General features: G+C 39.3%; 1 protein-coding gene across 5 annotated transcripts in view; it reads right to left on the minus strand.

Annotated features, from left to right (window-relative positions):
- The window catches only part of LOC124788020 (dynactin subunit 1), a 162,658-nt gene that overhangs the window by 118,564 nt on the left and 28,107 nt on the right, over nt 1-15,987 (minus strand). For 3 of the 5 annotated variants that reach the window (XM_047255081.1, XM_047255077.1, XM_047255078.1), the window contains exons 4-5: nt 8,091-8,147; nt 6,435-6,458 (exon numbers count right to left, since the gene is read on the minus strand). The exons of 1 other annotated variant lie outside the window; for it this stretch is intronic. In XM_047255081.1, the coding sequence (XP_047111037.1) occupies nt 6,435-6,458; nt 8,091-8,147 (81 nt within the window). The remainder of the gene's footprint in view (nt 1-6,434; nt 6,459-8,090; nt 8,148-15,987) is intronic. One more of the 5 variants, XM_047255079.1, reaches the window with a different exon arrangement.

Below are 15,987 nucleotides of genomic sequence, written 5' to 3' on the forward strand. Positions count from 1 at the left end.
GTGTAACAGTGAGGAAAGTTTGGCGCAATTCGAAACAGAAAGGTGTGGAATGTTCATACTAGGTACTGTGTTGCTTCTTGACAACTCAAATCCTCAACGTACTGGTAATTCAATAATTTAGTTCGGAGCAGTTCCATCACCTACCATACAGCCCTGATCTCACACCTTTTAACTAACACTTGCTCTTTAAATTTAAGCACGATTCTGAAAGGAGGCACTTTAACTGTGACAATGATGCAAAAAACAGGGTTCATCAGTGGCTGTCTTCACTGGCCACATCTTTCTATGAAGAGGGCATAGGAAAGTTGGTTTCCCCACTACGACAAATATCTGTACGATGGTAGACCTACATAGAAAAATAGTTTAAGAAATGCTCTTCCTTGTGAAAATAAATTTTGGTTTGAAAAAATGTTTTTATGAGTTTTTTCCCAATATGATATATATTTTCCAGACATGTCTCATATACCTATCTATGTAACCAAATGTCTAAAGAGTGTGTGCTGCCATCTTGTGTAACATCTATGTGACTGACATGCACCTTTTTTTAAAAAGATTATGAAGGAAAAATACACAGAACTCTGGAAATACTCTATATCCTTTGCAGAATACAATGAACAGTTTGTACATCTGAACTGTTAATTTTTCATCACCTAAAAAGAAGTATTTTGTGAATGAAAGTGGAAAGCAATCTTCCAGTAGCAATAGCAATGGGAAAGTACCTCACTGCTTCTAGTCACATTTGGGGAAGTACTCAGTATATACAAAAGTAAGTACACTTACAGGACATTAATTTTTCTGTCAAAATGCACTTCTACAAAATCAGAGAAATCATTCAAAATGTCAGACTGGTACCACATTACATGCAAGTAGGTATACTGACTTATCACAAATACCTCACTTCCTCAAACAACATTACTACTCCATACATCATTAGGATTATTAAAATGCCAAAGAATTGCACTGTAACAGTTTCTTGCATTTTTATCACCTTGAGACTATAAACTTAATCAGAAGATGACACTTTACACATTCTTGTGTATAATTAATTAATATAGGAAAGGATTAGATCTAAATTGGAATGAAACCATAGTAAATAATATGGCTCTATCCCCTAAAAGCAAAATCACTTTAACAAATGATGTTCATGATACCAGTGATATTTATGAGGGGTATAATAAAACATGCCACATTCCTTATGAGTATACATCAAAGCTAAAATAAGTAAACAGAATTATGTCAGTATTGTAATTTACTGTTTAGTTAGAGATTCAATCATGAAAACAGAACATAGTGTTTCCAGTAACAAACAGAAAGTATTATTCATAACTTGAAAGGCAGTGGAAACATGCATAACAAGATTTTAAATTAAGGGTACAATTACATATTATCCAACTGCAAAGTTAAATGTACAACATACATACAGTTTCTGTAGATGTGAATAAAAACCAGCAAAACAAAGAAAATTTTATATGACATTAGGAGGAAATCTCATTAATAAAGAGAGGAAAACCAGAAAAAAGGAAGAAGGACTAAATGCTGCTGCAATGTCTTCACAGCCCCCCCCCCCCCCCTCCCAAAAAATCAAACACACACGCATTCTGTTGTGTGGCCAAAGTGAAACTGACTCAAAGTGTTTTTGGTATTTTTGCAACAATGTAATCTAAACAGGAAAGAGATCATTAGATATGAGGAAAAATTAGAAATTGTAACGGACAATAATTTTTTTACAGTGCAAGCCAAACACATGCCTATGTATAAAAATAATCGAAATTCCTGCAACGAATGATATGCAAAATAAAGGAAAGGCAACCATCCCCACATGTAGGAACACTAGCTTTCGAGCTGATGCTCATTCTATAGCAGAAGTACACACATTCCCACACACACAACCACACAGACACCCAAATGCACACACCTGCAGCCATGGTTTTACTGACTGTTCATTAGCTATTATTGAGAGCAGTTGCCTGGATAGATGGTCATCTCTAAGTTTATGAGGTGCTGAGAGAAGAAAGGAGTCAACAACAGGGGTAACACACAGAAAATGCTATTGCTACCATCTCTCAGGTAGAGCTGCTAGATGTATCTCTTGGTTTGCTTAATCGCGCGCTTTAACACCCCACACTTCAGTGAAACAGAGAGAGACAGACTGGTAATAATACGAGGGTTATTCCAAAAGTAAGGTCCGATTGATTGCCAAATTGAAACCACAGTGATCATCAGAAATGTTTTACTTGTAACAATTAGCTACACCTTTCAGCTACTTCTCTACGTAGTCGCCGTTCTGACTTAGACTTTTGTCATAGCGTTGTACCAACTTTTCAATAGCCTCATCATAGAAGGCAGCCGCCAGTGCTTTCCGCCAATTCTCCACGCTGGCCTACACCTCGTTGTCTGTGTCAAAATGTTGTCTTCAAAGACAGCGGTTCATGTGACCAGAGATGAAACTCAGGGGGAGACAATTGCGGACTGTATTGTGGGTAATCTAACATTTCCATTTGAAAGCGATGCAGGAGCATCTTCATTGCCCCTGCAGAATGCGGCTGAGAATTGTCGTGAAGACGAAACAGCACGACAGTTATGTAATGTTGGCTGCATAGCTTCAGGCGAAATTTCTCACCAGGCCCTCGTACTTGGCGGCAGACACTATTTTCTAGACATCTTTACGCACTCACTGCGAGCTCAGAAATGAGAAGAGCGACGTGATGCTAACTGGGGTTATACTAGAGACACTACCCAACACATCTGTGCAAAGCTTTATCGGATTTTCATAGTCGTTTCCATTTCGCGACCGATCGGACCTTACTTTTGGAATAACCCTCGTATTATTCATGTGGCACACAGTTCCATTTCGGCTGCTGCAACTCCATGGTGTGGAAAAAAGCTGTTAGCCCTCTACATTAAATACATGAATACAACAGTAACCTTGCTTCTGAGACCTCGACTTTGAATTGTATGTTACTGTTCAGGACAGTTCTGGCTTTGTTTATTGGTAATGGTTTGAGCTCACATTACTTGTAGCTGTAACACTTGCCCTCTGAGTCTTTGGGCATGGCCTTAATTTTGATCTTTGTTTCCACAAACTACATGGCTCCTAGCAATAACTGGACTAGGTTTTGTCAGCTAAGGTATGAAATGCACACTGTCACTTTGACATCAGAAACAGCCATGTCCAGCAAATGCTTTTAAAGGTCAGTTCATCTATTAATTAACAACAGAAATTTGTGTGTGTCACCTTATAAAAATTTTCTGGGCTAGTTTTATTTAGGTCACTAGCTGGTGCATGTATGCCTGTGCTCTCCTGCATCTGCAATTGCACCCTCACATGCAGACGCATAATGTTATTGGAAGCTTTTAACTGTATTAAAAATTCAGCCAAAAGTGGCATACACAAAATTATAGGTTCTATGAACCAGAGATTCTGCCCTAAGGGACGACCGACGAAAAGTATGAAAGAAGAGGAGAGTGTAAATAACAGATGACTGCAAGGAAAAAAAGATGAAGGGCAATTTCAGTTTTTTTTATCAATGTTATCAAGATAGGCAAAGAAGGCAGCTGGATTTAATGCACCAAAATAATGCAGTGCATGAGCTTTCAGTTCAAAGTAGTCAGTCATACTCTCACCATTAAATGTAGTCACCACCTACTAACAGATATCAAAAATTAAACATTTAACAGTAATTATGAGTAAAACCACATCAATCAGCATGAAACACATAATGAAAGCTAAAATAGTAATGGAAAGGAGTACAAATGTCAGAAGTTATTTCTTCGGGTGAATCGACACAATGTGTTTTTCTGTTCAGCTTTGCATACAAGTTTGGCACTTTCAACAGCACAGATAAAGCATTCAATTCACACATGGCTCTAGGCACAGAATGGAAGACATGTATTGAAGTGAATAGTCTCCAGTCCTTAGCTGGAATCTCTTACAAAATGGTTCAAATGGCTCTGAGCACTATGGGACTCAACTGCTGAGGTCATTAGTCCCCTAGAACTTAGAACTAGTTAAACCTAACTAACCTACGGACATCACAAACATCCATGCCCGAGGCAGGATTCGAACCTGCGACCGTAGCGGTCTTGCGGTTCCAGACTGCAGCGCCTTTAACCGCACGGCCACTTCGGCCGGCCAATCTCTTACAGTAAGCATGAACTGCCTGTTTACAAAATGTGTATTATTTAGAAGTGTTCTGACAAATGCTTTTGACCAGGGCATTTATCAACAATTAATAACACATGTTGAAATTAATACAGCATTAAACACTTATTCTGCAAGATCATTTCAAAAAATTATACTAAAGATATGAGAAGGATAAATGAACAGCTCACAAACAAATATAAGTCTAAAAAAAAAAGCTAACATATTGTGATTTCTGAAATAAATTATTTACACGAAAAAGTGTATAAGTGATAATTAAATTTATTGATCATTTGTGTAAACGGAGTCAGAATATTTATGATTTCAGTACAATTCTCAATAGCATATAAGTTATTAACTGAAATTATTTTATTATTTTTCACATCTAAAAATACCAATATAAAATTTTTTTGTTACAAAAGAAATGTAATAAAATACAATGGAACTTCATTGTCACTTAGAACACACCTGTCACAAGTGTAACAAGAATCACTGAAATCTTTTGTTTCCAAACCTAAAATTATTGGGTTAAACTCTGACACGACTACTATGTTTCCAGGCAATAAGTAAGTGTCAGCCTTCCTCCACACAAATTTGATTAAGCATGGCATTACCTAGCCTAGATATGCATTATCAGTTGTACAAGCAGAAGACTGAAATATTGCAGCAACATTTGATAGCAAGCTGATTAAAGCAACTCTGGGACACTTTCGAGCACGTGTGTTAATACCATGACTTCAACCAATTCTGCCGCATGCACTGATGTTTCTGTGCATCTGAACTGATCTATGGGAAATGAGGCATCACGTGGATGTACCTTTGTGACTACTCTCATCTCATCTCACACACACAACCCAAAACACAAAATGATCTCTCTTTTTCTTTTACTCTGACTTGTGCCTACTTGCAGCTCTTAGCACTTCAGGGGGTAATAATTATCTTACTGACTTCCATCTCTTACATCATGTCATCAAATTCTCTAATTCTGAATCTTATCAGTGTATGCCACAGCCAATCAGTTCCTCTGCCGGATATGACTTCCTGACACAAGGTTCTCCAGTGACCTTTTTTAAATCTATGCATGGCTTTGACATCAATTACAAATACGTAAATTAAAAATTACAAGCTTATAAATTATGACAACATATGCAGAAAGATAATAGGTAACAAAAAACCAGAACAAAAAACATTAGAATTCAATTTTACAAATCAAAAGTGATACATGGAAATGACTTATGCATTCCAAAAATTGACAAGCGAACAATAGTCAATTATCTGAAATGAGAGTTATTAGAACAATGACCGTATGGAAAGGGTCAAAGACTCGGGAAGAGTAATTTAGAGGAGAGTGAACATTCATAGACCCAGAAATAATTTCAAAACATCATCTGAAACTTGAGAAGGCAGAATTTAGGAATGAGTAGCAAAAGATCACTGTCGAAAATGAAAAGGTATAAACCAGAAAACTTAAGTGTCTCAGCAAAACTAGGTTGGGCTCCACAAGGCAACAGATATTTGCCTATATGCTGAAGTAGTATAACAGATCCCCTGTCATAAGCCCTAATACATGTTCACTATCTGCATTCAAAAATAAAGCTTCAAATATCAACAGAATTCATGGTCAGTTCAATCATATGTGGAATATCAAGTATTAACAGTGGTTTCTTCCTTTTTTCTGAATAATGGTGAGAGAGAAGATGCATATAGGAAACATTATGCAATTGGTTCCTCTATTCTTTGTCAGTTCATTTCAGAGATCGGCTAACTAGGTGCATATCCCATAGCCAAGTAAGACATTCCTAGCCTCCTCCTTCAACTTTACATATAAATGAAACTAGTCTTCTATTAACTGTACTACTAAAAATGCAGAATTAAGATAATGCAGAGAAGGACACTGTTTGCATCAATGAGAAAAAGTCTACACAGTTAAAGAACTACAGATTTGATAAACCAGGGCTGCTAGATCACAATTAAGAGAAATATGCAAGCTGAAGCATCATGTATAGCTAGCTCATACTCAAACTCCCCTAATTACCTGAAGAGGCAATTTACGAACAGCAAAGCTGGTTACAGCATTTTCTGGGAATTTGGCTTGGCTGGCATGTAGCAAAACCCCATGTACAAAGAAAATAATTATTATTGCTATGTGTAAGCATATATCCTTTGCTTGAAGCATAAAGTATGAAATGCTTCTCTCTCAGTGTGTATAATGAGTGCAATGGTTTTCTAGATTTTACTCTAACAACAAATTGCAACCCTGGTTTAACACATTTCTACAATGATGTCTTCCTACCTGGGTTTCCGACCAGGTACATTTCTGCCGAAGTTTACCACAGAAAATAAACAACATGAGTCAAAATGGAGAAACTGCACAACAAGAATTAGTAATACACAATTTTTACAGAACATCTGAATAACTATTAGCAAGCAATACTCTACATATACTTTATATTTTAAAATATGCACAAATCTGTTTACAATTCATATCAAGTCTTAAATAGAAACCAATGATGTTGCAGATATATGTTATTTCTAAGTGGCCTCAACTTCTAGGCAGTAACTGGTCATCAGCATGCCGCCGCTGAACCTACCATTCCAAAATTTGATCCAAATTCATAAACAAGCTATTTCGAAACAACATACTACAAGTATGACCATTTACTTTATTTCTCTCACCATTTTCCTCTGGTGAATCCTTCCCGGGTTAATGAAATAACATATATACAAGTGCTTTTTATATATTTTTTTTACTGCTCTTCTATAAATTGTTGGTAACCTGTTTTTGCGTCATTGTATTCAGGAAAATACATGAAAATTACCTGCCATGATTATCACTTGCTCTACAGGGCACATACTTTATTTGTTATGTTTGCACCAAGCGCAGTGAAACAGGGGTTACGAAGCTGAACACACATTTCTGAACATGGGGTGGAAATAACCATCCTGTTATCCTAATTTAGGTTTTCTACAGTTTCTCTAACCTAATTATGTAAATGCTAGGATGATTCCTTTGATAAAAGCACAGTCTATTACTTTCCCCATCCTTGTCCAACTGAGCTACTGATCTATTGCTAAAGAGACTGTTAATGAGATGGTCAAATCTTTCAGTATTTTTTAGATTTTCACACTCCTTTTGATGTGCATTTTGTGTGTGATTGATGTAATTTTTCTGATTTTCAATGTATGTACATTCAAACATACATACATATCTGAGATGAGCACTGAAATTCTAAAACAATTAATTTGATGTAACAAAGACATTTCTGATCTTTTCCATGAATAATAGAAATAAGTCATATTTATAAAAGCTTTTAAATGAGTATCACAATGTGATAGAATCAAGTAATGTACCCAAACACCAATAATTATCATTTACTATTAATGATACCTCCACTAACTGATTCACATTATAAATTTATTAATTTACGCACATACTGATTACCAGCGAGATGTCATTTTGTGAGGAACCAAAATCTGAGAAGAATCATTTCATTTTGTGAAGACCTTATTTTTAATCATCTCTGAGAACTCACTGAAAACGTACCACGTTAAAAATTGATCACTAGTAAGCATACCTCATATTTTTTAACTGAAACTAATAAGCTTATTAACTGACCATTATTCTGATAATTAGTTCTGAACTGCATATGAAATGTGCTTCAACTCAAAAAGAAGATACAAACTACTTGTAAAAGACAACTCTTGTAATAGTTATTTTATGAGAAATAACCCACTAAGTTATAAATTTACCTACATTAAGAAGCCAAGCAAACTAAGAAATGAAGTCTGTTTTAACTGGTATTACATTTCACACAAAAGAGATAATAAGTTAATCAACACTAAAAAGTTGCAGTCAATTTTTTCCTCACACATGCATTAATGTTTTTTACATGATTATCACACAAACTAGCATCTTCTGTGCTTTCAATTAAATGATGGAATAATTTACCTCGACTTATCAGAACGAGCTCGAGGAGCCTGAGCAGGAGAAGATTTTCGCCGAACACTTCAAAGAAAGCAGCAGAAACAGAGACAAACCATTACAGATGCATGGAGAAATCACAAATTGATAAAAAAAGATTAGAAAGTCAACAATTTGGAGTACTTACGCAGTAGGTTCTGTTTTCCTTTTGACACTGTTCCAAGCAAGCCAAACAAAAAGAATTTAGAGTTGCTTAATAACAGTATAGAATATTTCAGTAACCTCTACATCAACAAGATAAAACTTCTCAATTTAAAAATGGTTCTTGCAACAAAAGAATATTATGGAATAGTGTGATTATTGTCGCAAGAAAGTTTTTTTCCATGGCTATGATGTTTGCCTTGCCAATTGCACATTAAGTCAGTACATAATATAATTAATAAGAACGTTGGATGGCCTGTACATGTCTAACCACCATGTAACTACAGGAACTGAGTAGATGAAAAATTTTATGAATTTCATATGAAATTTGTGTCACAGTATGAAAATAATTTCAATGAGCTAATTAAAAATTTGATTAAAAAGGAATGGATAAACCCATGGATCACTGAAGAAAAAATATTTGCACATGGAAAAGGGAACGTTATTTAACACTTCGGAGACTGAGCCTGTTTGCAGTTCGAGCCACATCACTGTGTTCAAAAGACCACGCCGAAGTATTGCTCGGGCCACAATTTTCTCGACACGAGGCACCTGTTGCTTGAAAACTGGACTCATTTCACATGAGAATAATGTACAGAGGTCTCGTTACCTGTCCCTTGACAGGTGCTGCCTTCTGCTGGCAATTTCTATAATTATTTCGAAACAAACATTAGTGAATGGAACAGCTGGTGTCATGAATGACTGAGCCAATATATGATCACATTGACACAATTTCGTGCATGCAACTGCTAGGTTTTGCAGCAGTCACATGTCAGTAATACTTTAAAAAAATGGCATAAATGGCTGGTGTTCTTAAACCAATATTCCTCTTTGGGCAGTCCTCAAATTGTTAAGAGCTATCCCAAATTAAACTGTTAAAAACTACTCTAGTACATTTAAAAAAAGCTACACAGCAGTCCAGAAATTCACACACTAAATCATAAGAAATAAATCAGATCACAAATTACATCATGAATGATAATAAATAATTCTTTTGAAACTTTCTTGCAGTGTGTGTCTGACAAACTTAAACTCAGGACCTTCGTCTTTCGCGAGCAAGTTCTCTACCGACTGAACTACCCAAGCTCAACTCACTATCTGTCCTAACAGATTTCTTTCTGCCAGTACCTAATTTCCTACCTCATTATGGAAACATTTTTTTTTTCTTATTGTGTGTATACAGTGCAGTAGGGAGAATACGTGATTAATCTTGAAGGATACACAGGATTCAAAATTTAGTTCACACTGCTGCCACCTCTGGCTGCACTAATGGTTCTAATCTGGATTGGCATTTAGTCAATCAGATTGTGAGCTGAGATGATATATAGGTGCTTCAATTCTATCTTAGAGTTAATCAATCTTAGTGCCTAGCGATGGCAGGCTACCAGTCTCTCAGCAACCCATCAGCAGACATTTTCAACAGACGACTGATCTGGAGAACATGCTGGCCAGCGTTACAGACCCTCTATACTAAGGTAGGCCAGGACAGCACGAGTAACATGTGATCTTGTGTTATCTTGTTAAAATGTAATGTCACAGAGGCTTCAAAGATCACGAACAACCACTGGTCTTAATTCATCAGAAATACAGGGTGGCACAGGCAGTATCCCTAACTCTGAAGGTTTATTTTTAAAAAAGATTGTAGAACAAAACTATACAAGGGGTGTTCAATATGTAATGCAACACTTTTTTTCTGAAAGTGGGTTGGTTTTATTGAGGATTGCAATACATCATATTATTCCCCACTGTTTTGGCTACAAAGCCCTATTTTTCAATGTAATATCTGTTCAATGCAATGGCCTTATGCCACCTTACCGGAAGGGCTTGTACGCCTGCACAGTACCACTCTACTGGTCAACATCTGAGCCAACATATTGCTGCATCAATAACATCCCAATCATCCATGTACTGCTTCCTGCAGAGAGCATCCTTCATTGGACCAAGCAGACAAGAGACTGAAGGTGCAAGATCTGGGCTGTAGGGTGGATGAGGAAGAACACTCAAATAAAGTTGTGTGTGCTCCTCTGTGGCGCACAGACTTGTGTGAGGTCTTGCAATGTCATGGTGAAGGAAGTTAGTTTGCGTTTTTGTAGCAACAAACATGTTGAAGTAGTTTCTTCAATTTCCTGAGGATACTACGATACACTTCAAATTTGATGATGCACAATGAGAGAGGACATCAAACAGAATAACCCACTCAGAGTCCCAGAAGACTACTGCTATGACTTTACCAGTTGAGGGTGCGGTTTTGAACTTTTCCTTCAGAGGAGAGCACTGCAAGGATTGTCATTTTGTTTTGGGTTTGAAATGATGAACTCATGTTTCACTGCTTGTGATTATGTTCAACAGAAAATTGTCATGATCAGACTCTTAACACGCAAGCAATTCACACAAATGGTCCTTCATTGCTCTCTATGATCTTCTGTTAGGCAACGAGCACATATCTTCAGCTATCCCAACCGGTGGACGGCACCACTAACAGATGTCCAGTTGAACAACAAGATGTTTTAGTGTGGTCTGTTGATCACCTCGAATGAGTGTGTCAACACATTCCAACACTGCAAGAGTCACAGCCGTACATGGACAGCCTGCGCACAGGAGATCGACAGGTTGGGGCAATCTTGTTGCTATGACGACAGATGCCTTGTCAAATGCTTTTGTTCACTGCCAGGTCTCCCTAGACGTTCTGCACGTGCATATGAATATCTTTGATGTTATGGTTTCCCACCAAAAGAAACTGAATGACAACTTTGCTTCGACTGCACCTCCATTACAGATGCCATTTTGAAGGCCACATATAGTACCGCCATCGACTGGAACTTCATGAAACTACAGGGGCTTGAACAGGAATATTCCACTAAGTTAATTTCAAGAGGTTTTAAACAACAGTTCTTGCATGTCTTGTTCCTCTCGGTTAATGCACTGCTGCAGCCATTCTGCCTAACTTTGAGAAGCATCTGCTGCAGAATGCAGTCTACTTCTAGGTTTGTAGAGTCCTTGGTCGACTTTTATACACCTCACTCTGAACGTATCCCCATGAAAAGTAGTCACACAGAGTTAAATCCAGTGAGTGCCCAGGACATGGAATGTCACCAAACCAGGAGATCAAGCACTGGGGGAAGATTTCCCTCAAAACAGTAACTGAATTTCTAGCACCGCACTGCTAAAACCATGCTAGTGCCAAATTGATTTGCTGAAGCTGTGGTTCAAAACAAATCTTGAATCATGTCGACATATGCTCAGAACTGATGGTACCGAACTGTCACTATCATTGTGCAGAGGTTTCTTGTGAATTGCTCCATTGTTCTCACCTCTCCAATAATGCATATTCTAAGTACACATCTACAGCTATACTCTGGAAACCACTGTGAAGTGCATGGCAGAGGGTACATATCATATGAGTTATCAGGTTTTCTACCCATTCCATTCATGTAGTAATCACACTTTTCCTACATGTTGAGATTCCTATCTGGAGTTTCCATTGTTTGATTTTGCCGAACAGCTTTTCTTCCATCCTACAACCCTATGACTTTTCCTTTGTTGCTATTCTCTATCACATTACTCTTCTCAGTGTCTGTTTTCTCTCTCTTCTTTCCTGTGTTTTTTCACCACCCTCCAAAACCGCACCTACTTCTGAGCCACACTGTATCAATGATCGACTGCATACAACACAGGCTTTGTGACCAGGTGAGTTGTTGATGCAGCATCTGATGCCCAGATTCTTGCCTCAGATAGTTGTAATAACTTGGATCCTCGACATAACCCAGCCCCCTTTCCTCTCTTCCCTTATCGCTTTTAAAAAAAAAAACACCCAACACACACACACACACACACACACACACACAAGCCCAATTCATTCCTTTTCCTACACGTTTCTGTAAATTTTTAATGTATTTGTGTGTATTTTTACGTGGTTTCACTCATTTTTGTGTATCTGAGTTTTTTATGCATCTTTTCTCTTACTCAGCTCCTCTCTCACCCATGACGACCTATTTTGCCCATTTCCATGTCATTCCAGTTTCTTTACACCATTCATGCCACAAGAGACCCCTGCTCCATCTTTCTGCACCAGTTCAGAAAAGAATCCATTTTCCTGGGTAAAGCCCAGTCCCACATCCTATTTCTTGAATGCTACCTAAACTATAGAATCCTCCCAAATGCCCCAACCATAAGAATTCCTTTCTCTGGACCCTACCCCTCCTTTCACCTCCTTCACCTTTTCAGATTCCACCAGTCCTCGACTCTTGTAAACCTGGTACTGCAAAAACACATCTCCATAACACAGGAATTCCAGAAACACCTCTGCTCCCTCTGCATTATACTGCTACTGTAAAGTCCCTGCTTCATACATGTTTCTGAAATTGGGTCCTTTGTTCTCCAACATCTGGAGGAGCATTCCAGACACCACCTCCATAAGTTATGCAACCTGCTGACATCCAACTGCCACCTGAGGGCATCACTTTCCCATCCCTATCCTATCACAGTGTTCCTCCTTGTCCACCCCTCACAGCACCTAATCCCTGTCTAACTGAACTTTTCAACATGACACACCTCCCAAAACTCCCTACCAACACTCTACCAAATTCAGACCCAAAACATTCCTGTAACAATGTTGTTCTTAACCTTCCACTCAAATCCCTCAGCTCCACAGAAGTTTCAGTACTATCCAAAGGTCTCATCTTTAGCCCTACACCCAAATATAACCATGCTGGAATTGTCAAAGGCTTATTGTCCTCCTCCCAAACCCTGCAATGGAAGCACTTCTTTGCTGTCAATCACTTTGCCTAATTCCAGCAATGAACCTTGCCTCTCCCACTTCATACCACTACCCAACCACCCACTCATCACCTTCCAGGAATTCCCTCTTCCAACTTAGCCTCATCATCCTTCCCCAGGTCCCTTCCTCAGAACACCAACCCTTCAACAGAAGAAAGATTAGCCATACACAACCTCAACAATAATCCACACCTAATCATCCTACCAGCAGACTAAGGTTCCATCACTGTTATGAAGTGTAGCGACTACATGGTGGAAAGTTTCCACCAATTATCTGACTCCTCCAACTATAAACTCTGTCAGAGTGATCCCATCATACAAGTCCTACACAACCTACAATCCCTGCTTAAAGCCTTAGGCCCTTCCCAGAACCTCTCCCCTAAATCCATTTCCCTCTTCACCACTATGACAGCCTGCAATCCCACCTTCTACATGCTCCCCAAAATCCACAAACCCAACAATACCGGACACCTCCTTGTGGCTGGTTATCGTGCCCCCACTAAAAGAATTTTGGCCCTCATTGATCAACACCTCCAACCAATTGCTTGTAATTTAGCCTCCTACATCAAAGATGCAAACCACTTCCTTCACCAACTATCCACCATCCTCAGCCCTTTACCTCCCGGATCCCTACTTGTCACTGCTGATGCCCCCCTCCCTATACACCAACATCCCTCATGCCCATGGTCTTATTGCTATTGAACACTAACTTTCCCAATGTCCTTCAGACTCCAAACCACTACCTCATTCCTTATAAACCTTACTAATTTTATTCTAACACACAACTACTTCTCCTTTGAAGGGAAGCTATACAAACAAGTCTGTGGCACACTTGTGGCTCTTAGGAGCCAATCTAGAGGAGACCTACCTTGTCTCTCAAAGTGCCAACCCCTAGCCTGGTTCTGGTTCATTAATGATATCTTCATGATCTGGACTCTTGGCCAAGACACCCTATCTTCATTCCTGCACACCTCTCCCACCTGCTTCACCTAGTCCTCTCAACCCAGTGTGCCACCTTCCTAGACATTGACCCCCTTCTCTCTGATGGCTCGATCCGCACCTCTGTCCACATTAAACCCACCAACCATAAACAGTACCTGCATTTTGACAGCTGTCGTCCCTTCCACACCAAAAAGTCTCTCCTATACAACCTGACCACCTGGGGATGGTGTATCTGCAGTGGCAAGAACTCCCTTGCCCAGTATGCTGAGGTTCTCACCAAGATCTTCACAGGCAGGCACCATCCCCCGCACAAACCGATCTCCCGTGCCATTTCCCCTCACACCCGCTATCCCAACACCCCTGAAAACCCACCACAAAGGACTGCCTCCTTTATCACCCAATACCAGCCCAGACTGGAGTAACTGAACCACATCATTCACCTGGCTTTGATTACCTATCATCATGTCCTGAAATGAAGGACATCCTACTCAAGATCATTCCCATCCCTTCTAAAGTGGCATTCCACCATCCAACCAACCTCCACAACATCTTAGTTCACCTCTATGCCACTACCAAACCCAACCCCTTGCCATAATGATCATATTGCTGTGGAAGACCCAGGTGCAAGACCTGCCAAATCCACCCACCCAGCACTTCCTATTCCGGTCCTATCATGAGTTTATCCTACCCAATCAGGAGCTTGCCCACCTGCAAAAGCAGCTGTGTCATTTACCAACTCTGCTACAATCATTGCATAACTTTTTATACTGGTATGACTGCCATCCAGCTGTCCACCAGGATGAATGGCCACCACCAAACTGTGGCCAAGAGCATAGTAGACCACCCTGTGACACAACATGCAGCTTAACATAACATGTTTGAATTCAATGGGGATCCTCCCTTCCAACAGCAGCTTCTCTGAACTGCACAGGTGGGAGATACCCTTACAATACATTCTCCACTCCCATTATCCTGTCCTCAGCCTATCACCTCCCCCCCCCCCCCCCCCCCCATTCTCATACCCTACTCTCTGTCACCCTCTGCCAATGGATCTGCCCATCTCCTTTTTTGCTCTGTTTTCCCCACCTCCCTGACCCATAACCTCCTGACTGCAGCTGTTGGTATTCTAGTCCATGCACACTCGCCAGACAGTGCTCCTCCACCAGTACACTTGTTATCCCTTCTCCACCCCCTCCCACTGCTGCTTCCATCCAACGTAATAGCTGCCTTCGGGCCCAAGCTGCCAGAGGTGGCAGTCATGTGTACGTGAGGTGTGCTTGCTTGTGTGAATGATTGGTGTGTGTTTCTCTTTTTTCCACTAAGGCTGAGGCCGAAGGCTTATGCATAAGTGTCTTAATTGTGTCTGTCCGCAACTTAGCATGATATGTTTACGGCAAGTAGTTATCTATCTTTTCCTATGTTACTTCTTGACACTACATTTTTTCGTTTTGTGAAGTGCACAATTTTACATCTCTGAACAATTAAAGAAAGTTGCCCAACTTTGCAATATTATCAAGATCTGACTTAATATTTATGCTGCTTCTTTCAGTCAGTACTTCATTATAGATAAAGGCATCATCTGCAAAAAGTCTGACTTTACTATTAATATTGTCCTTAAGGTCATTAATATACAACATGAACATCAAGGGTTGCAACACACTTCCCTGGGCCACACCTGGCATTACTTCTACATCTGATGATGACTCTCCATCCAAGATAACATGCTGCATCCTTCCCACCAAAAATTCCTCAATCAAGTCACAAATTTCACTTGATACTCCATATGATCATACTTGGGACAATAAGCGTAGATGTAGTACTAAGTCAAATGCTTTCTGGAAATCGAAAAAAACTCCATCTACTTGACTGCATTGAACCAGAGCTTTCAGTATGTCATGTGGGAAAAGTACGAGTTGGGTTTCACATGATCTGCTTTTTAACACATCCAGAAAAGTGGAACTGAGAACAAAACAAATATATCTTTAGTCAAGTTCTGAACCAATAT

The sequence above is a fragment of the Schistocerca piceifrons genome, chromosome 3, assembly GCF_021461385.2.
Source record: "Schistocerca piceifrons isolate TAMUIC-IGC-003096 chromosome 3, iqSchPice1.1, whole genome shotgun sequence".
NCBI lineage: Eukaryota > Metazoa > Arthropoda > Insecta > Orthoptera > Acrididae > Schistocerca > Schistocerca piceifrons.